This window comes from Artibeus jamaicensis, unplaced genomic scaffold, assembly GCF_021234435.1.
Source record: "Artibeus jamaicensis isolate MK-2021 breed Jamaican fruit bat unplaced genomic scaffold, CSHL_Jam_final contig_525, whole genome shotgun sequence".
Lineage (NCBI taxonomy): Eukaryota > Metazoa > Chordata > Mammalia > Chiroptera > Phyllostomidae > Artibeus > Artibeus jamaicensis.
Window position 1 is genome coordinate 9459659 of NW_026521874.1, and position 23294 is coordinate 9482952.

The 23294-nt window shown below is 41.5% G+C and overlaps 2 protein-coding genes across 3 annotated transcripts in view; one reads left to right on the plus strand and one right to left on the minus strand.

Moving 5' to 3' along the window:
• The window catches only part of TAOK3 (TAO kinase 3), a 144317-nt gene extending 132912 nt beyond the window's left edge, over positions 1-11405 (minus strand). Inside the window, exon 1 of one of the 2 annotated variants that reach the window (XM_037156287.2) lies at positions 11118-11405. The gene's annotated coding sequence lies outside the window, so the exon portion shown is untranslated. Of the gene's footprint in view, positions 1-2765; positions 2930-11117 lie in introns of those variants that run through there. The other variant, XM_037156288.2, reaches the window with a different exon arrangement.
• A 3384-nt stretch (positions 11406-14789) lies between these two features.
• SUDS3 (SDS3 homolog, SIN3A corepressor complex component) overlaps positions 14790-23294 on the plus strand; it is a 35463-nt gene continuing 26958 nt past the window's right edge. The window contains exons 1-4 of the mRNA XM_037156151.2: positions 14790-15077; positions 16932-17001; positions 20533-20588; positions 22517-22588. Of these exons, the coding sequence (XP_037012046.1) occupies positions 14942-15077; positions 16932-17001; positions 20533-20588; positions 22517-22588 (334 nt within the window). The 5' untranslated portion in view covers positions 14790-14941. The remainder of the gene's footprint in view (positions 15078-16931; positions 17002-20532; positions 20589-22516; positions 22589-23294) is intronic.

Below are 23294 nucleotides of genomic sequence, written 5' to 3' on the forward strand. Positions count from 1 at the left end.
GGGATACTGCTGTGAAATGAGAATTAACTGTTCCCTCCTTCAGTCGGATACTTACATTACATTACTAGTGGATGGTATTGACAGGATCTCAACTTGGTCCCATTTGAAAAAGTGCTCCTACTTAGGCACGTCAGCCAGGTCAAGAATAAGTAGGCTGGTTGGTGACATCAAAATGTTTAAAAAACTGATTTTTGTAGTAGAATATCCAGCGATCTGAGAAAACTAGCAAACTCCCACCAGTGACCCTGAAATAGAAACTAACCTCCTAAAGCTATTTCTCAGTACATAAAATACATTCATAAGACACTTCTAAAAATAACTCTCCACTGTAATTCCCTCCTTATGCATCTGGTCAGAGATGTCACAGTTCCTCCACAAAGCTTCCTTTTATGTTGCAACAGTAAAAATCTCCAATTTCAAACTGAACCAGAACAATCGAGAATTACAAGCTCCTTCACAAGGCATGATGATTTTTATTAGTATTCTATATAAATTGTCCAAAAATGATGGGACATCTTACATTGTAACTGCAATATTTTTAACTGGAAAATAAAGCAATTCTAGTTGAAAGTTCTGTCTCTGCTCACTCCTTTTATTTCTGCTAACACATGGTCTACCACGAAAGGGTCAGTGTGATCTTTGCAGACTGTAGATAAGGAATAGGAGCATGGGAAACTGGAGAACAGAGCATTAACCACATGTCAAGAAATTCGGAAGTTAAAAATTTGTCATCTGTATATGAAACCACCAAACAGTTATATAATTGGTTTAGTTATAACTGGTTAAATAAACATCCTATTAAATAAACGAGTAGGCCGTGGTTAGTAACTTCCACTTTTCCCTCCGACTGGTGGTGTTCCGGCAGGCACATAATCTGCAATAATCTGTCACTGCTCTGAAGACCCACCCACTTCCTCTGCCCCACCCCATTCAAACTGTGCCTGGAATACAAACAGCATCCTAACCGAACATTCAGACAATCATAAAAGGCCCCCCTATCTATAAGAACTAAAATTTGCATAATTTGTACTTGTACGTATTTCACATTCATTAATTTTATGGGAAAAAACACTGTGTAGTATCACATTTCAAAGATTATTTGAACGATTTAATTTCCTTCTTTACATATTAGAAAGAATACAGCCCCCAAATCAGTTAAGATCCACTGCAATGCTTCTAGAATGAAAATGCATCCTAGGTACAGTGATAAGACTTTAATTTACACATTAACACGTAGAGTGTGAGGAGTTTGGAAGTCAGAGTTACACACATTTCATTTAAACCTTGTTCCAAGAGCCTAGTCTTGTAAAGAAACTATTAAGGTAGTTTGGTAAAGAAACTATTGGTAAAGAAACTATGAAGGCAGCTTTCCTGGCTTACAAAATATTTTGCATTACCTTTTAAACATACGAACCACAACATGTTAAATTAAAAAGCTATTTACTTTCCTACTTCATCTAATTCCACATGGTCTAGAGTAGTCCCATAAATTTTTACCTTATGGCTAAGGTATTTTTTAATATTTTAATAAGTAACTAAGCTCATGAACTAAAACAAAAAAAATTATAAAACAAAGTAAATGTGATCAAGTCTTATGACTTTTCTGTCTCTAAATTTGGTATTACGTTCAAGAAATTACTCTGGTGTCTCTTCTATCTTCCCTTCTATAAAAGAAGAAAAATAGGAGGTAATTTTGTTAGACCTCTAGGATGCATAGTATGGCGTTTTGAGTTGCTTAATTTTGAAATATTGTTTTACAGTAATAATATAATCATTAGAATAAACTGCATCCATTAATAAACATGGCCTTTAGTATATTTAAAATTTTAAAAGACTTCTGACAAGATTTGGATATTTTATTTGCAGCTCGGTATTTACCTTGCTTATCTAGGAGAAAGAAAAAAGTCAAACAATTTTTGAAAAAAAATTCCATTGTTATTTATTTGTAGAGTATCAAACTACAAATTAAAATAAATAGAGCATATAAATCCAGTGACTTTTGGGGTTGATTACTCTCAGCTGGACTTTGAGCTAACACCATAAATGTTCGCATGAAATTCTACAAAGAGTTCACTAGTAATATTTAGACATAAACCATATTTATAATAAAATACTAAATGTACAACAAAACACCAAGCTTACAGTAGATCTCCTCGAACGCATGTTCTACATTTTCAACCCAACATACGAAAGACTTAAAAAATTCTTTATTTAGCTACAGCAATAATAAGATTGCCCCAGAGGTGGCTTTCTTTAAAAGCTGCCTCTTAATCACTTAGAAAAGTTAAAACTGAACTCAAGTGGTAAGATCGACACCACGCTATCAGCACCTTCATCCCGAGAAAGGAAGTTATTACAGACAGTTTTATAAATGAGGCTCACAGAGAGTACTTCCTGGTCGGGCAGTTAACGGCACAGCATTTTATACAGCTTTACATTTCAACATTTTGAGAAGAATGTTCTAAAAACTTTTTCTGGTTTTTTTTCCCCACCAGTTCGTACAAAAGAGGAAAACTTGCTCAAGCTAAACAAATGTCTTGTAAAAATCTGCAGACCTCTACCAATGCCTACCGTTATGGAATCATGTAAGTATTAAAACTTATTATTATTACTGACAGTAATACAGCTTAAATTTTAATTTTACATTTATTTTACAGTTCTGTCCCCCTCCATTGCCCCCCATGTCCACCCTGTGGCATAGAATGAAGTTCCCAGGACACATTAGAAGGTAAAAGAAAGAACTTAGTTAGAGGAGGATAACTTACCAATTCCTTGCTAATGACGAAAATGCAAATAATTCACATTTTCACATTTAAAGTTAATTCTCTTTTAAACATATGTATATATACATATAAAAACCAAGAAACTGTACAATCCCTTGGTAAGGAACTGCAGATAAAAACAGCGTGACCGGGCTGCTGCACGCCACCATCGGTATTGCAAGCTTAAGTATTTCCTGTTACAACTCCCATTGGTTCCCGCAGGTACAAGCGCCTATGGGTGTTGCCAATTCACCCCTCCTTTTTTAAGTGAACCATTAAAGGGAATTTCAGGTTGGCACAATCAATGCTAAGAACTATTAGGGCAAAACTACCTTGGACTAAATACCAAGAGGCTCCCAAACTAGGTTGATTGTTATTTAATAATGACCTAATTCAAAGGGGCTGGAGAAAATTTATTTTGACGGACTTTCATGATATTTTTCTACGATGCGCTGCTATTAAGAATGAATGTGACTTCCCTCAGCAAATATGTATTCATTGCTCTCTCAGTCTAAAGCACTGTCCTAGTAATGAACACAACAGATCAAGTAAGTCCCTGTGGGCATTCACACAGTATCTAGCAGACTTTTGATGATTTCATATACATATAATGAAAAAAACTTCATATACATATAATGAAAAAAACTTCCATAAGGGCAGAGACCAAGGAAATCTGTATGGGATTTTGGAAAGTCAATTGTAGTGCCTAATACTGAAAAGCACTGTAAAGGATACCACCTTAAACTGAAAAGAACTTTTCCAGAAGATAGCACATACAACTAGGTGTCTTTATGTTTTTAATGTTTCAAGAAGGCTCCGTTGGAGGCAGTGGCATATGTTCCAGCAGGGAAAAGGAAAAACTTCTCACTATGAGTCACCAGTGACTAAGTTCTTTTCATTCAGGCTTAAAACACATTTCAAACCCAATTACTTGAACATGCAGAGGAATGATAACTCCAAATTAACAGCTGAAGGTTGATGTGACCCATTTTCAGGGTTAATATCAGCATGTAAGAAAAACAAGTGAAGTGCTTTGAATGCGGTAATGCTCCTCTACTGAGTTTTATTATAATTTTGGTCTTATTAGTCTTTAATGCCTAAGGGGCAAGTCAGCAAGCTTCCATTAGATTTTGTCACAATGAACAGTTTTCTTAGATTTTAGCCAGAGTGAGACACGATCATCTTTGGATATATGGTATGGTGGCAGGAATGACTTTTACATGCATTCAATAAAAACAAATATATAGTACATTCAAGGCTGCTCAAAGAAAAATGTGAAACCCAGAGAGTAAAATGTACAGATAAACTCTGCTCCTTCCAGTCCTTGTATACTTGACCTTCTTAGGATTTTACTTCCTTATGTTTAAAATGAAACCTTTTTAGCCAACAAAGTAAAGAAATTCCAAAGGCCAAATTTATCTAGCTAGTCATTCAACAAATATTTGTTGAGCACCTACTACACGTCAGGCATTGTTCTATGAGCTGGGGATACAACAATGAATAAAACAAAAATCTCTGCTTTCGTAGACCCTTAATTCTAACATAGGAATATAAGACTACCAAATGCATAAAATATAAATTATTTGTTATGTCAGAAGGTAGTAAGCACTATGGAGAAGAATATAACATGAAAGGGGGGATAACAATAAGTTTATCTGTTCACAGCTGCAAATTGCTTATATCACAAAGAAACCGCTTTGAAGAGCAGAGTGTAAGAGCTCTCCCAGACTCTACCTCTGACTCCCACCTTCTGTTGCAAATGACAGAGAATCTTAATTCATTTGTTGCTAATACCTGGAGAAAAGAAAACAAACTTTCAAAGACCTGAAGTTAGAACCCAGTCCTTACTGATAAAACCATCACATAAAGAAACAAAACTAATCCCGAACACTCAGAGTCAAAGGTCACACTTTAGGAAATATTATCATTCTGATTTTAGTATATGTGCTGCCAAAAGGAGCACAGGAAATATTATAATTCTGAAGAACGTACTAATTTCCATATACTTGTTACCACTAGCATTGAACTGACCAACTGTGAGGTTCAGAAGTGAATTTTTAAAAAATCCTCATGAGAAGATATGTTTATTGATTTTAGGGAGGGAGGGAAGGAGAGAAGAAGAAGGGGAAGGGAAAGGGAAAGGGGGAAGAGGAGGGGGAAGGAGAAGGGGAAGAAATGAGACAGCAACGTGAGAGAGTAACATCAATTGGTTGCCTCAAATATGTGCCCCCACAGGGGATCAAATCCGAAACATAGGTATGTGTCCTGACTGGGGATGGAACACCCAAGACTTTAGTGGTGTATGTGAGGATGCTCCAACTCCATCCAATTGAGTCAACTGGCCCTGGCCAAAAGTGAGTTCTTCACTTTGGAATTATCCCTGTTTTCTGTACTAGCAGCAATAATTATATTGAAATATTATCTTTGAACCTAAAATAAGCACTTAAATTTAACACAATTCAACAAATATTTGTTGAGCAGATACTAGCTGCAAGACACTTGATTAGATAGATGTATAAGACACTGTTCTTTTAAAACCAAGAAGATGGACATCTAGGAAGCATAAGACAAGTACAAACCCTATACTGTTATATCAGAGAGAATATTAGTGCAATAAGAAAATATACAAAGCAAACACTGAGGGAATTTGAAGGCGAGAGTTGGCAGGAGAATGAGAGAGGGCCTTTTGAAAGATAACATTGGAGGTAGGTCTGAAAAATGAGGAACAGAAGGCATTCTAGAGGGAAAAATGGCAGGAACAAAGTAATATAAATGTGCAATCTATTTATTTATACAAATTATGGGCAATAGGAACTTAAAAACAGGTTGCTAAATATGTACTGACTCAGTAGGCCATGGGAGATTATTAAGGGTTTTAAATGTGCGAGTGACAAATTCAGAGTTATATCTAAGGGAGCAACTGCATATATGTAAGGAAGATGAAAAAGGAGACTGAAAAATTGCCACAGTACTTCTTCCCTAGCACCTTATTGAGGTCCTCATTAGCTCCTTCTTGGACCATTGAGAGGTATAAAGTAGAAAGAATACTGAGTTGAAAAACTAAACTCAGTTGGATGGAGTGATCGATCCCATTGTCTGCATGACCTTGGGAAGTCACTTACTCTCACTTCTCAATTTACCTGTGTGTCAATCTGCTAATTATCCCTTTTTTTTGAGTCAGGAGCCATGAATTTCAACAAATGATTAGATACTGAGCATAGGAAAAAAAAGGCAATAAAAAATTGTTTCAAGTGATTAAAATAATAAGCAGCTACCATTTGTTACACACTTCTTATGGGTTTGCCACTATGCTTGGCACTTTACATAAATTGCTTCATTTATTCCTTAGGAGAATCCCATGAGGTATGTATTATTACTTTACAGATAAGAGAATTGAGAACTTTACGACTTAAGTACTTACCCAGTGCCAGCCAGCTGGCATAGCGACAAAGCCAAAATAGGTGCCTAGGTATGTCTGAGGCTAAGGCCTTTCCTCCTTCTAATACAGTATTCTGTTTCTTATATGGTAGATAAATAAGGCCAACATTTGTCCTTGTGGTCCACACAAATCATTCTCTCTTTTGCCACCCTTCTGATATACAAAAAGGTCTCAGTGAGGATAGGAACAAAGTGTGGACATAACCTACTTATTTGCTGATCATTAATTCATTCACTCTTTCAATTAACATTTATTGAGCATTCTCCATACTTTATGCCTGATACTATGCCTGGCCAGGAAAATGCAGATATCTGAGACCCACCTCTGCCTCAAAGTGCTTACGAGCTGGTAAAAGGCAAACATATGAAAATAAAGAACTGGTATACAGTGGAAGAAAGGGTTTTTTTTTTTTTTTTGCACAAGAGACAATGGAAGCATAAAGGTGTATGGAGCAAAATATTGTAATTTTATATTTCAGCTATTAAATCTTGACCGGATCATTTAAAAATAATATTTATGTGGTTTTGGGAAATATTTTGTGTATTTACACACACACATCCTTCAATAAGTAAAGGCCAATGTTCACAACAGAAGGAAAATTAGCCATGAACTGTGATCCTGTTTTGTGTGCCTAGTGCCAAGACTAATTGGGTGATTAATTTATTTAAGAGAACATTCTGCCTTGATTAGTGTCATATATAGTAATGGATAAATAAAATGTGTTTGGACTGCCATAGCCTTGATTGCTATGGATACAAGCCAGTGTCATTAGAGAGAAAGTGAAACATACTCCACAAAAATAAATATATACGAGTCCTGGTTTGATCTAGAAATCAAAAGTTATACTATTATCCATCAAAGAAAGTAAAATTCCATTGTCCATGGAAGAAAGTAAAATTGAACTCTTTCAATGAGTACTTTGATAAGTGACTAATTAAATATTAAGCATATCAAAGCGTACAATATGGAATTGATTTTGCTACCCATCATTTCTCTGAGGCCAAAGGTGAGGTGAAAGGGCCCAAACCACTAGACTCCAACTTACAAATTCCAGCTTGGGAGCTAAAGACGTGTGAGCCACATTGCTTTGTTTAGTAGGGGTAGGTTTTGCTAGGTATAAAATGTTTATTCCAAGCCGTCTTCTTTTTCTCCCTCACTCTGGTGATGAAAAATGTGTATTTGTGAGACAGCTAACAATGATTAGGGGGCTGTCCTGTGTTAACCAATCAAGAAACTGACGCTTCAGTCTTTCTGTTGGGATACAGAAATATCTTAAGACTTAAGATAGATTTCAATGCCTTTAACAAATCTCAAGTAGGAAAAAAATTATGTTGATTTACACAGTATTAGGTAACTTTAACAACATATGTATAGCTGAAATCATAACATTTATCATTTTGATTCCTACTGGTTATCATAAAAATTCTAAATAGTTGTTGTTTTTAATTTCAGGACCATAGCTTAGAAATGAGTTAGTCACAGTTTGGCCTATAAATGAAAATATATAATCTATAATTATAAGTAGCTGGATATCACTTATTATTATTTTTTTTACTAAGCTGAGTCTGAGTTTAAGAAACTAACAAAATTTTAATATAGTCCCATAAATAATGAAGCAACCAATCAAATCGCTAACTATAAGGCTGAATAACTACAAACTAAACTCCCTATGGTGAAATGCAATTAATTACACTACTTTGCAACTCAAAACTACTAATTCAAAACAATTCTCTGATTGACAGGAATCTCTCACTGAAAAATGAAATCTCAAAATGTCAGATTTCTCTCAGGAGAGTCACACAACACCTTCAGATGGACTGTTTTCTTTTTAGGGGGGGAGGGAAGGAACAAAGAGGGGAGGAAAAGATTATAAAGAAAAAAAGACTTTAAAACAAAGACTTTAAAATAAAAGTACTGATAGTTTTCATTCATTCTCCTATACTACTGAAACCACCAAATCTGAACACTGGCAAGAGAACTTTTTTCCAAATTGGCTTAAACATTAAACCAAATTAGGTATCAAGGTAGACTCTGATATTACAATGGTTTGACTGTATAAGACTCAATGGGTTATACTTATAAAATGGGTTATTGTATTACTGGGCAGTACTTGCATCCTGCTAAATTAATAGTTTAAGAACGGCAAACCAAAAACGACTTATTCTTCTGTGGTTGCTGAAACGATTCATATGGAAGTGTAAGGCTCCTTCTTAATCTCTACTTTTGATTATATTTTTTATGGGAAAAGAAACAGTTTAAATGAGCACAAGTGTAATAATGTCACATATTTATAGTTCTAGCATTTTATTTTATGAAACAAATGAATATAAATTCCCACAGAATTCCTACCCTCCTATACCCCTCCTCTCCTTCAGGAATAAACAATTGTTTTAGGCCCTTCCTATCACTAAAAATTCTATCACAATGAATCTCTCTTCAGGGTCTCTGGATCAATATCATGACATAATGTGGTTGAAATGACTGCTTTAGTAATCACTCAGGGGAGTATCGGAACACTTTCTTTTCTTACAAGTAAATAAATTTAATGTTTTATCTTAAGGAACCACCATTTGCATGAGTCACAAATGGGCTAACAAGTATGATAAAAGAGTTTATCTGCTCAAACAGTTCCATTACCTTGTAGAATTACTGGTACTGAGATTCCCAATCCTTCTACAGACTATTTCAGATGCTTACTGCATTACGGAGTGAATATATGCCCCTTGCAAATAAATAACCTTCAGTGTTAACTGACTTGTTTTTACTTGCATTCCACCTAGGGTTCTGGAAAAAATAATATTTAATCTAAAAAATTACACATAATATATCTTAAATAAATGATTGTTGTCTCATATTTAAAATTTGTACTTGCTATTGTTGTTCTTCTTGTCTCCATGACTTACTTCCATTTCTTAGAGGAGGACTTCAGGTTGGTGGGTTTTTTATAACCACACGAGGTACCACCCTTTCTGAAGCCAGATAACAAGTGTTCTGGATCAGGTAGTATCAAATAAAACCCCCAGATGTCCTCTATTATCACCCTGATGAAGATGACTTCTGGAATTTTTACCTTGGGTTTAAATAGGCAGTTCTATGTAAGCCTTCTGCATTTTGTCTCTGGGAAATAACTCAGTATTTTTCGGTTCCCTCTCAGTTTGAAGCTGCCCATCGCTAAATGTGGGCAATGGGCAAAGGCTTCTAATAAGACACATTCTAAGTTGGAAACAAAGAGGATATCTAAATCATTGTGAAATGACCTACTAATTACATTCACCATTATTTCCCCAACACCATAATTTTCCACATTTGCTTCTATTAGAAAGAAACCTGTTGTAAAGAGAAGGGGCAAGGAGAAGCAACACCCAGAGAAAAACAGGTAAAAAAAAAAATTCACTTGCAAAATTGCTGGATGCAACAGTAACAAAGCACGTGCGCTGCGCAGAGCCTTTGCAAGGTAGCCAGGGCAGTGCTTTGAATTACGAGCCTGGTCGTTAGATTAATTTTCACATCCTTCAAAGTAGGAGTCTGCCCCCCCCCCAATTCCTTTCCTCTGTTTATCTTAGCATTTTAACAGACACACACTGGCCTCCCACCACGGCACCCCGCGCCTGCCTTAAAACGAGCTCTCTCTCTCCTTGGTCCTCCCTGGAATTACACTTAAAGCTCAGCCCCAGTGGCTCGTCGGGCGAGAAGTCTAATTGGAAGGTGGTGTTAGTTTAGCAACTCCAAGAGCTCTTTTCAAAATTTAGTCTGACCTTCCAGCTACCTCCATCGTATCATAGTTTAACAGTCACGCTCAGCATACATTCCTCTCAATCTGCACTGTGGACATTAGTACTGAGGTGCCGCCAGATCTGAAAAAGTTTCTTAGGTCCTTCCGGACCTAGAATGAAAAATACAGGGTCTATGAAAAGAAACATCCTAAATCGATCCCAACCCTGGGTGTCCAAAAGGATCCCAGTCTCGTTCAACTTGTTTGTGATGGGCTGAAGAAGCCCGCCCCAACTTTCCACGTTCCGACGAGGCGTTTGAGGCCAGGAAGCCCCCTCGCTTTCTAGGCATCCACGCCCAACCCTGAGACACGAACGGGGAGGGCCAGTGAGCAGGTCCCGCCGGCCCTCTCGAGGTTTCAAGATCTCTGTGCTCCTGCCAGACCCTCCAGCCCGTGCGTTCTACTTAGACGTTTCATTACATAACCCGCGCTCCACAGTCACCCACGGAGTCACGGGGGCCCCGGCTGTCCCACGTCTCGCACACTCCCCCGAGGAAGAGCGGCCGGCTGTCGACCCTGCTAGCAGCGTGGCCCCTCTACCCCGCGCAGCGACCCCGACCCACGCGTCCGCGCCTCCCCCAGGCAGGGCCCCGGCGAGCTCGGAGCCCCGCCCGGCCCCCGACCCCTCGGACCGGCTGGCCGGGTCTCTCTCCGAAAGCTGGCCCCCCGAGATCTGCCCTCTCGAGGTCCCCTTCACGCCCAGACTTTCTTCTCCGACCCCATCGGACTTGCTGTCCCTGCCGCTCTCGGGGACTCCCCTCAAACTCGCTGTCCAGCCGCTCTCGGGGACCCTCCCTCACACCTGTCCCGGCCCCTCTAGGAAACTCCCCTCAGACGTGCTGTCCCTCTCTCTCTCGGGGTCCCTTCTTTTCAGACACGCTGTCCAGGAACCCCTCAGGGTTCGCTCTCTTGGAGCCGCTGTCCCGGACCCTCTCGGCGCCCCCTCTGAGACATACTGTCCCCCTGTTCCTCTTAAGGTTTCCCCTTAGCCCTTCTGCCCCAGGTCTTCTGGGGGTCTGCTCTCCACAGTCCAGATTGTCAAACCCGTTCCCGGAACTCCCCTCACTCCTCGCCGATCTCAAACCGCCCAAGGTCCCCTCGCCTAGGCTCACGCTGTCACAGTCCCGCACCCTGGTGCTCTCACCTCAGACCTGCTGTCACCACCCCGGCCCGGCGTCGCCACCGCCGCTTCCTCTCCCACACTTGTTCCCGAGTCGCTCTTCGGTCGCTCGTCCTCCGGAGGATCCCTAAGTCCGGTCGCTGAGTGCCCAGGCCGGCCTCGCGGAGCCCCCACCCGCGATCTCTGTGTCGCGTCCCACTCTCTCAAGCAGGACCCCACTGCCGCCGCCGCCACCACCACAGCCGGGCGCCACAGAGACCCTCCCGCGACCGCCGCTTGCTGCTGTCCGAGGTGCGGCTCTTGCCAGGGGTGGCCAATCGCACCCGACTGGGCCGAGCGTGCTCCGCCCCACGGTTTCAGTCCGCCCGCCCCCCGCCTCGGACCACGCCCCCAGCTCGACTCTGATAGGCTCTCTACTGACGTGCCTTGATCGCGGGGCACAAGCCTGTGCCCGGATATAGGTACTTGATTGAAGGAGCCTGAGAAGCCGAGCTGTCGATGGCGCCTGAGGATTGGTGGAGTTGACGGTGGGCGGGATGAAATGGGGCGGGTTTTTTTTCGGACACGGAAGACCTTGCAACTTTAGTTACCCAAGGGCCAGCATGGGGTGCGGTCATTCTTGTTTGTGCTGCGCTGTGGTCAAAGTTCATGGCAGTCTTCCCTGCTCCTTTACTTTTCTTGGGAAACTCCCAGAGTCTAGAGCCCCCTGGGACTCCCCTGGACCACCATGTTAGAGGCTTTGAGGAGGACCCCATTCTCTCGCCAGACCTTGCACAGCTTTCTAAGTAATTCTGCTAGAAAGTAATATAGCACTTATTCACTCAGTACTTGTTAATATTTTATGAATTGAACTTTTTGTAGCTTTTTCAAGGGAGTTGCCCTACGTTGTATTCCGTTCAAAAGATGTCAGTTTAATAATGAATGCTCTCGGGAGAAATCTGTATACTAGATGCACGCTCTGCACAACTAATCAACACTGGTGGGGCACATTTTGATAGGTGCAAGGACAGAGCTTTAGAAATAACCAGTTTGTGGACTTTGATAAATATTACAGGTGGAACAGGAACTGTGTGGCAGGGGAAACTGTATTAGCTTTAGCAAGGTTTCAGCAAGCCTATTGAACATATTCTTTTTCAGGGCCACATGTTTTAATGGTTCTGTGTTAACTAATGGCCAAAGTATAGTAAACTTAGACCCAACTGCAACCTGTGATAACCAGAGACCCATCTTGACCCAAGGTGAAAGATGATGCCAGCCAGGGGTGAAAGTGCATCACGTTCCCCAGAGCTATTCTTTCTATTTTTGTGAAACGGGATATGTTGATTAAACAATACATGAAATTGAAAACTGCTACTCATGTCCCTAAACCCCAGAGTTTATGGACTTTGACCAATTGTTTATGAAGAAATTGTTTCATTTTATGAACACGAGTCCTTGTCAGATTCGTTTGTAGGACTTCACTCTCAAAAACTCTCCATCCGCAATTTTTTGTGTTCACTCCTACTGACAAAATTTGTCTTCTAAACACTGTATGTTTTTTCTACTGTTTTTAAAATCATGCCCTGTTCCAGTTACGTTTTTCCTCTGTGAAGTTTGAGTGTTAGGGTAGGCAGAGAACGCTTCTATAAATGGGTTTGGCAGGACTTTAAGACTACTTCCGAAGTAGATGTCTTCTGAGCAGTGTGACTTATGCCATTTAGGGAAGGGATGCAGAGACATTTCAAGATAGTAAAAACTTAGTTTTGAAGAAACTTGATTTTTATAGACCTAGAAAAACTGTCCAAAACCATTATATTAAAATAGCTAGGTGTTCCTTATAGATAAATAAAAGATTATTAAGAACTCATCCTACCAATTCTAAGGTTGGCAATATGTATTGGGAAAAATGGGGTAAGTTTTTACCACTCAAGTGTTCAGCTGTGTCTATTCATATAAAAAAAGAAACGCATGACCATTGACAGATGTTATTTGCAATCAAGAAAATAGAAATAAAACATAAGAGAGATGAAAAAAAATCAAGTGTCTTGAAAGGAAACCAATTGGCAAAGAAATCAACTCTTTTTCTTTTTGATTCATTAAATCAATGAACTGTAATTTCTAAAATGTTGGTGCTTTTTCTGATCTATAATTACTGCTACTGATAGCAACTCAATTTGCTCAATACTGTTGATTACAAATAATTAAATGTGATCTAACAGCTTAAAAAAAGAAAATGATGTCATTCTTTGGACAACAGACAGTTTTAAAATCTTTGTTTATATATAGACAGTGGACCTATAGTGAGCCCTGAGAATGACTTATTTAGAAGGGGCTTCAGAAGCTCTCTCAACTGCTAGAAAGACATCGTAGCATTCCTTTCTGGAAATTCTTGAGTTTTGTTGGGAGGAAGAATCTCTCACAAATATAGCCAAGATTTTAATGAAGACAAAGTACAGAATAAGAAATGGTAAAATAAATGGGAGGATAAATTTCTGCACTTTGAGAAGACTCTATGGGGGCTCGTTCAGAGATAAATTTAGTCACAAAGGAACTGAGAATCATACTATTGGATTCCGCCCTGTATTTTTACAGTTTGTTGAACTTTACTACTTGTAGGTTACTTTTTCTCCGGAGACTTGGTACAAAGCAGACAGTAGGGCTACTTTGGACAAACCGTCTTACAGCTCTGTGTCTTTTTACTTTATTCCTTTTCTTGCTCTCACGTAGTGAGAGAAGGGACATCCTAAATTTGTTCATTAAGCAAAGCTTGTAACACTGTGTCCCCTTCTGCTCAGAGGGGATCATACGAATCAACTCAGGCAGAGATTCCCCTCTTCTGTTTTTTCATTCTTGTTTTGTTTCCACATAACACTGTCCTTAAGTTAGCCTAATTAACTTCCTGTAGGCCAATGTGCCAGTTGAGAGCTGGTTAGCAAGTTATTAGATTGGGAGGAATCACTTTTTTAAAAAAACTAGTATTCTAAGAAATATGAAGAAGCTGTATTGTAGAGGGGCCTGGCTCTGAGAGTCTACACAACTGGATGATCCTGACTGGATGCTATAATTTTTTAAGGCAAGTCACACTCTTTCTCATTTGTAAAATTGGGATAACATCTTACTGAGTAAACCTATACGAACAGAAAGGACTCCCAGAGAGGGGGAAAATACCGTTTTGCTGACTCCAGGATGGAATACCAGCACCCTTATCTTTATTTTAGTTTTCAGTAAAGCTTCAATTAGGCGAGGAGCCAAGCTCCTTTTCCAGCAGCCGGGCGCAGCCAGGCTCCTCTTCTTCAGGATAATCACGCAAACTCTAGATGTCTGGTTTAATGTCGTTCACTTAAGAAGAGACCACCTCCACCTGCCCAAAGCCCTTCTAACCCTCTTCGACCCTCAAATCACTAATGAAGCTCCCTTGAGCTCTGGCCCCAGGCGCCGCCTGGCGGCTATTTCCGGAAGTCGCCTCGGAGCTTTGGGGTCCTGGCCGTGGCTAGGCTTGCCCATGGAGTTGCCTAAAACTAGAGATCCAGACTCCGCCTCTACGAACTACCCGTTGAGGATTTTAAGGCAGCGATGAAGCAGCTGGGGTTAAGGAGAAGGAGGTGTCCGGAGGCCTCTGTACTCCCTGAAAGATGGCGGAGACAGGCGGTCCTCGGACAGCTCGCGACCCGGAAGTTGCCACCGGCGCAAAGCCCCCGCTGCCGAGCGCAGGCGAGAGGGGCGGAGCTTGTTCGTGACTCGCCGGAGGACGCCGCGGCTCCCGCGTTTTAAGTTGGCTGATCCCTTGGGTGCTGCCTTGCGGGCGTCGAGTCCGGAGGGCGCTTAGCCGCCGTTCTCGGTTGGCGCCCTGAGCTACTATCAGAGGCGACATGAGTGCCGCGGGGCTGTTGGCTCCGGCCCCGGCTGGAGCACCGCCGGCTCCGGAGTATTACCCGGAGGAAGACGAAGAACTGGAGAGCGCCGAGGACGACGAGCGAAGCTGCCGGGGCCGCGAGTCGGATGAAGGCGCGTCCTTAAGCTCGCTGGGTAGCCCGGGGCGGGGGCGGGACCGCTGCTGGAAGAGTTGGGGCTGCTTGGGAGAGGGGCAGTGCAACCTCGGAGGCTTGGGGCAGCTGGAGGGAGCGCGGCTCCGGAAAGTTAACCCCACCTGTTCAGGGGGAGGGGGAGCTGTGGGTACGCTGTACCCTACCGTTTTGGGAAGAAGGGACTTAGGGAGCTGTTGTCACAGCCCGAGGAGGTCCCTTTAAGGTTCTGCTTCCAGTTTCCCAACCGTCTCTGGTTGAACCTCAGGTCTTCAGTGTTTGGAATGAGAAAGCCTTCCTTTGGGTGCTCCTCCCCTTTTAGTTCCTGAGAAGATTCGAGCTAAGCTGTTTGGCTTCTTGGTTCTCTGGTTGCTTCCCCCCCCCCCGCCCCCCGCCCATTCCGGGTTAATGGTTTAGTCAGACTTAGCTTGAGGCAGTGCAGTACGGTTTGGTTAAAGGAATGAGACTTGCAATCAGATATAAGTCTAAATTTGGCTCACTTAACTCATCGTTTGACCTTAGACAATCGAAGCTTAAGAGCCTCAATTTCTCCAGCAAACGGGGCTTCCTAGTATTGGTGTATTGGTGTGAGGACTGAATGAGATATACACAGAACGTGTTGTAGTGGTACTTTAAAGCCTGGTACTCAGGAAATATCCAGTGCTTTTTTTTAATCTTTGGGGCAACGGACATAGAGGGAAGGTAGGATTTGGATTTAATAGTGCCCAGGTGTTGTGTTTTTAAGTTTCATGCTCTTTGTATTATCATTACTGCCTCTCAGTCTTGTTTTTCAAATTGGGTTTTACACTTCGACAAGTGTGAGGAACACTGTTTTGGAGGGATTGAAGGAGCTGAATGTAGGAAAAAGGTGAAGAAGCAAGAGACGAGGGAGACGAGAGAGGCAATAGAGACCAATATATGGGTAGAATATTCTGGCACAAAATAGGGCCGTGGAGCAAAAGGCTGGACCAGCTGTCTGAGGATTATGTTTTATTCATCTCAGTTCTCCAAGTGCCAAGTGCTGTGGCTGGCACATGATAGGAACTCAGGGCAGAAAGGTTGGAGAATTGGACCTGTAGCAGCCTTTAAAAAGGGAGCTGCATGTGCAGGTATAAATAAAGGTGAAGGAACTAATTGATTTGGTTAAACCCTATTTGAAGACAAGGCTTAACCAGAGATTTTGAATGTCACTTGTTACTTGTACTGCTTTTAGTGCCCACAAGGGGGAGTGGTGAAGCCAAAATTGATTTTTTTCTTCACTTAGGTAGGGCTGTTGAAATACGTAAGTAGACATTCCAGCGGTTTGCTTAGTCTAAGAACAATGTTAAAAATGTTCTGAAAGTTTCTGCGTGATCATCTTGCCCCTTTGAAAATGTTTTAGTTATTAGAATTCAGTTCATTGATTTGAATTCTCCTTCACATACATGGGACATAAGATCTGTTAGGGTTCAAACTGGACATATTCCGGAAGAGAAAGTACATACTAGATTGTCTCAGAGTGATCAAGGCTTGCCTGCCTGTAGTTTTCCAGTCTTAAGACCAACACCTCTTCCTGGTCTGCCACTGTTCTGCGGAAGAAGCGCCCTCGACTATGACCATCTGTGTCTGCTGTACCTTATTCTGTAGCTGTACTTCAGATAAAGATGAGCTGTCTATTTAGAAGTTGGAAATAGCATTTTCAATTTTTATGAAGCAACTGTAATATTTTTTCACTGATGGCTTCACTCAGGCCTGCACTGACTAGAATTCATTAAAAAAATTAGCTTGTTAAGTGCCTCAGGTAATAGCAACTCTGTGAACTGTGATTTTTAACAAGCCCTTCTCTGGTTTTACCTAGACACTGAGGATGCTAGCGAGACTGACCTGGCAAAGCATGATGAAGAAGATTATGTAGAAATGAAGGAGCAGTGAGTATGACTTTTAGGTTTCTTGTTTGGAATATACAGTTGACAAGGAAATCTCTGTAATGACCCTGTGCACACAGCTTGACCACGGTGCCTCCAGAGACGACGCAGATGTGTGCAGTCCTGTTTTTAAGTTTGTCCCATTTGATCAGTCCTCCTATTATAATTTTTTGAGCATACGCTAGAAAGAACCTTGAGGAAATGATCCCAGGGGAATAAGGCCAAACAACAGGACCAACCCCCTTATTTTTTAGCTAATAAGTTATATTTTATTAATTTTTAGTTTAACAACATGTGGAAAATATGATCATGTAATATCAGGAGGTTGTGGGTTTGCAGCCCAGTGCTGAACCTCAGCGTTTTTGACGTTCATCTTCACCAGGGTGGTCTCCTGTTTCCAAAAGCTCCAAATGCCTTGATCCATGTTCATTACCACTTTCTTCAGTAACAGATCTGTCCACTGCAGTCAACAATTAGCATCAAACCCTTACGAGGTTCCTTCTGTAATGTCTTATTTGTATAGACTACTACTTTTTTTTTATATTAGGGGTTTTTAGTTGGGGCCTAACCTTATGTAAGAGACAGTAATGTCTAATGTTGCCAGTTGTAGGTAAAAATTCATGGAAGGGCGCAGCTGTCCAGTGAATCCAGCTGCAGTGAATCACAGCATCACATCCTTATGAACTTCCTGCCCCAGTGTCTCACTCATGTAGACTATTTTCTTCTTTTTTAAAAAAAAGATTTTATTTTTATAGGGGAAGGGAGGGCCAAAGAGGGGGAGAGAAACTGCAGTGTGTGGTTGTCTCTTGTGCACCCCCTGCTGGAGACCTGGTTTGCAGCTCAGGCATGTGCGCTGATTGGGAATCAAACCTTTGACCCTTTGGTTCGCAATCCGGTGCTCAGTCCATTGAACTACACCAGCCAGGGCAACAGGTTCTTTATTTCATCATTTCTTTTGGTAAAATGTATCTGTGGGTTTCTTTTTTATACAGAAGAATGAAAGATATCTTGATTGATTAAATAATTGTAATGTTTACTTTTTTAAGTTTATTATTTTTTCTTTTATTGAATTTACTGGGGTGATGTTGGTTAACAAGATTATATAGGTTTCAGGTGTACACTCACTTTTGTTGAGATGCAGAAACCATCAGAGAGGGTAAATGATGTTTCACGGCTACCTGACTCACAGATGGGTGTGACCCCACTGAGCGTTAACTGAACACTAGGTGGCGTGCTACAGTCCAGAGAGTTCAGGGAGACCAGGATTGGCTAGCAGGACTCCCGCCTCGGTGCCCTTTCCATCATCACACGTTCTTACCCAAGCCTTCTCTTTGTCTTCAACAGAGCCACAACTAAGTGTGCCCAGAGAAAGTAAAACCGCTCACTTTTATTGTGGACACAGATGCAAGCCAGTATTTAAAAATTTGTTGAATGTATTTTGCAGCTCTCGATTTGACTTATCTCTTAACTAGGTGGTCTACATTCCTCTCATTATAGGTCTTTTTAAAAATATTGTATTTATTTACTTTTAGAGAGGAGGAAGGGAGAGAAACATCAATGTGCACGAGATACATGGACCGGTTGCCTCTCGCACACCCTTTACTGGGGACCTAGCCTGCAACCCAGGCATGTGCCCTGACTGGGAATTGAAGTGGCGGTCTTTTGGTTTGCAAGCCGGCACTCAATCCACTGAGCCACCCCAGCTAGGGGTATAGGTCTTATTTGCAAATGCTTTGTGACCACCCTTTGGGTTCTGTCATCCTTTTCAACCATTGGCACCCAAAGGGGTCATTCAGCAAAAATCTGGCCAGTGCTAAATAAAGGAGGATTACTTCATGTGATTTTTCTCATAGCTTCATATCTGAAACCGTGCATGCTTTTTAATAAAAGTTCAATTTTATTCCTTTCATTTTACCAATTAACCTTTACCCATTTGAAATGCATTTTTGCATACCTGTTCTTTTCCTGAATCTCAATTTATTGTTATTTACTTCTTCAACGTGTTGATACTCCCTGTCAGAGACAGACTCAGAATTCAAAGGTGGTGTCTGGTGCACTCAGTGTGGTGGAAGATTCAGTGTACTAGGTTCCTGTTCCCTCCTGTACTTGACATGTTTAAACATGCTTTAGAGACAGTCTTTTTTCTAAAGATTTTATTTATTTATCTTCAAAGGGGAAGGGAAGACAGAGAGGGAGAGAAATTACAAATGTATGATTGCCTCTCATGTGTCCCCTGCTGGGAACTGGTGTGCAACCCGGGCATGTGTCCTGACCAGGAATCAAACTGCAATCCTCTGGTTCGCAGGCCCACGCTCAATCCACTGAGCTACAACAGCCAGGCTAGAGACAGTCTTTTAATTGAATGTGCCCCATAATATTTGATGATATAGAAAATAATTTTGATGAACATTGAATGCCTTCCTCTGAAACCTATATAATTTTATTAACTAATGTCACTCCAATAAATTCAATTAAAAGTAAATAAATGAATTGCAAATAAAAACAAACTGGAATGCCTGTGTAGTCCAAGAGGAGTACTAAGAGTACATCAGAATTTTCCTGAAAGACATCTTGAGTAATTCTTGGATTCTGCCTCCTTCTTCCTGAACCTATAGGTAGTTAGGGTGTATTTGCAGGCTGTTGTTAACCAATCAAAAGGCTGTTGCGCTTGTGACCCATTGGATAGTGGGTTATTTTTTCCCTCAGTTGCAAATCTTGTTTTTGAAATTGGGGGTGTTTTTCAGGTAGAAGCAAAAGCATTGCTGACATGTGATTTACCTGTGGAATCTGCCATTCATGCAGATTTGCCAGGGTGTATGATTGCCTGTGATCCATTTGGTGTGGGGGGGGACTGGGCAGTGCTTTTCCTTTGTGTGTGCTGTGTGTTCTCGTCCGGCTGGGGCTGCGAGTGAATCGTGCATTTTAACTTTTTTTGCTGAATTACTGTTTCTCTGATCCTAAAAAAGTGGTGCTTTTAAAAATGACATGAAGGTTTATTATCTTAGTGCTTACACAGCTAACCTAGCTATATAGAAAAAAATGTGCTAAGGGCATAATCTTACTCCTTTGGAATTTATACTCTCATTGCAGAGTTGATAGAAGAGCTGCATTCAGTGCCTTTCTTATGTTTGTGTGTGTGTGAGTGAGTGAGAGACTTATGCTGATAAGGCTAGAAGAAAACAGCCTCACCATTTTCTTTCAGGGTTTTCGTGTAGTATCACCTATTTATCAGTGTCACTTGTTTATTAAAATCTGCATGTCCTCATATTTGTAGATTATGAGACCGATTTCTAAAGGTGGGGTAACAGGAGTATGTACAAAATTGGGATGGGATCAGGAGCACAGAATCTTTGTCCCTTTCTGACCCCTTTGGCTGCTGCAGCGTTTCGAACCAGCTCGCACAGTTCAGTTTTCTCTCTTTCCTACGGGACACAGATGACATTCCGGTAACAGCCCAGGTAGTTTCTGCGTGTAGATCGTTTCGGAATTGAGTGGAACGTTTTGTCTCTCAGTGTGGCTTTCCTCTCTTTGCAGGATGTATCAGGATAAACTGGCTTCTCTCAAGAGACAGTTGCAACAGTTGCAGGAAGGTCGGTGTGTGATTTAACCCTTCATTTCTAAATATACTCCTTATGTTACAAACCTCTGAGACCTGGGTGTTCACTTCTATGTTGGAGTGATTTAAAATTTTGTAGGGCTGATTCTAGCTATCTAGGTATACATTTTGCTGTCTTTTGTCAGTGAAATGTGGTTTTTAAACTATTGTGGAATTTCACGTCGGGCTTCTGAACAGCATGAACTAAGATCAGTCTGCCTACTGCTAGACACTTAAAATTTTGTATTTATTATGTACTTATTTTTAGAGAAGGGAAGGGAGGAATGAAGAGGGAAACATCAGTGTGTGGTTGCCTCTCATGTGAGACTCCCTACCGGGGACCTGGCCCATAACCCAGGCAGGTGCCCAGACTGGGAATTGAACCAGCGACCCTTTGGTTCTCAGGCTAGTGCTCAGACCACTGAGCCACACCAGCCAGGGCTGTTAGACATGTTTCAGGGGAGATGTTTCCAGAACAACAAATAAAATTATACTGTTCTTTCTAAAGTAAATGCTAATGAGCTGTGAATTGTCCCCTTGAGTTTCTCTCTTTAGCATGGCAAATTAAAAATGGATTGTAGCTTTGGCCTGCTAGCTTAGTTGGTTGGAAGGTTGTTCCAATATACCAGTGTTATGGGTTTGATCCCTGGTCAGGGTACATTCAAGAAACAACCAATCAGTGAATGTTCCAACCGATAATGTGGAACAGCAAAGATATTTCTCTCAAATCAATACATAAAAATTATTTTTCAAAAATGGATTGTATCTTGTTGAATATTGTTTCTGCTAAAGGCAGTTCAGGCTCTCGAGTCTTGTTATGGGGCTGAGTCCCACTGCTTTCTAGAGATTGGACTTTGGGCACATCACTTTCTAAAAAGAAAGTGCGTGGGATTATGTACAGAAGTGACCCATCCTCCCAGGCACACCGTGAGAACTCGGGGACGGGTGGCTGCTGCCCTGCGCTCCTGGACTGCCCTCTGGGGTGCCCCTGCCTCAGCGAAACTGCTTCTCGCCAGGTCCTTTCATTGCTCGGAGTAGTCCGTCCTGTACTGACGTCTGCTTGTTCTCCTTTTTTTCACGACACTACATTAATACAGTGGTACAGAGAAGGAAATGCATTCCACTCTGGCAAGTCTGTAAGGCGTGGCTGAGTGAAGAATTTTGAAAAAGATGCCTTGCATACAGGGTAGGGCAAAAGTAGGTTTACAGTTCCTATGGAAAATAATGCAGTGGTTAATAATACGAGAATAAAGTGTGTTTCCTGTACTCACAGCTGTAAACCTACTTTTGCCCCACACGCTATATCTTACCAAAGTGTTACGATTAGGAAACACCTCCACGTTAATTGGGACGCTCCTGATGAGCAGCTTTTGGGAAGAGCAATGAAAGGAGTAGAGATTTGGTAAGAATCTAAACCCGAGCTGTCTGGTATTATTACTAACCACGTGCGGCTGTTTATATTTAAGTAAATAAAATTAATAACTCAGTTTGTCAGTTGCATTAGCCGCATTTCAAGTATGTAGTAACCACATGTGACCAGTGGCTACCATGTTGGGCAGTGCGATGTAAAACGTTTCCGCCATCGCAGAGACAGTTCTGGATAGCATTGCTTGAGACCTGACCTTACTGAAGGAGGAGGATCTTACTTTCCCAGGAAAGGAAAGCCCGTTGACTTGAACCGTAGCAGTGATCAGAGTCTCCTGACATTTCCTGACCTTTCTGTAACTGCTCACTTGCTAGAGAGTCTTAACCCGCTGGGCTGGGGGCCAGTGTCCCGTTAGTTCTGTGTGTGCCTTTCCTTAGTTGGCGTTTTGTTCTGATGTGGCTAAGACAGGCACTGGTGGTGCTAGAAAGTAATTTTAGGAACCAGAGCGGAGAGCACATCTTCAAAGTGACTTTTTATTTTCTAAATCTCAACGTCAGGTACGTTACAGGAATATCAGAAGAGGATGAAAAAACTAGATCAGCAGTACAAAGAGAGGATACGGAATGCAGGTAAGTGCCGCCTAAACGGAAATAAATCGTCTTCAGACTTGCCTCTTTTTGCTCATCATCAGTATAATGTGGCCATAAGAGCTGTTCCCCAAAGATGGGGAACCTGTATCTCAGACATCCCCTTGTGGGGAGAGGTTTAGGGAAGAGAGATTTTAAAGGTGCAGTTATGTTAAACTGGTTCATCTTTTTTCCAGTGACCAATCACAGTCCATAGCTGAGGTGGTTAGTTGTGGCTTCTTGGGGTCAGACTCTTCCACCCCTCCACCCCGAGCTGCCACTGGCGCCCCAAGAATTGCATGTCCTTTCTTGGGTCTGCATGGCTGGCTTCCTGGACCCTCAGAGGAGCTGACGTGTAAAAGGATGTAGGTTGTTCTGCTCTTTTCAGCTTGCTGCTTCTGATAGTCTTTGCTCTGGGAGGAAAGAGCGACTCTTTGGTTTTTTCCCCTCAAGTTATATAGGCATTTGGGGAAAAATACACTGTTTTGCCTGTTGTACACAGTAAATGTATTCATTCAACAGAAATTTGTTGAGCATCTGCTGCATCTAAGCTCTGGGAGCAATATAAAGTAGTGTTCGATACTGCCCTTGACTTACGGAAACTTGCTGTTCCACTGACGAAAGGTGTCTAAAGGTGTAAACGAAAGAACAGTGTGAGTTAAATAAATGGAGAATCGTATACCAACTAAGATGTGGTGACTGTTTTAAA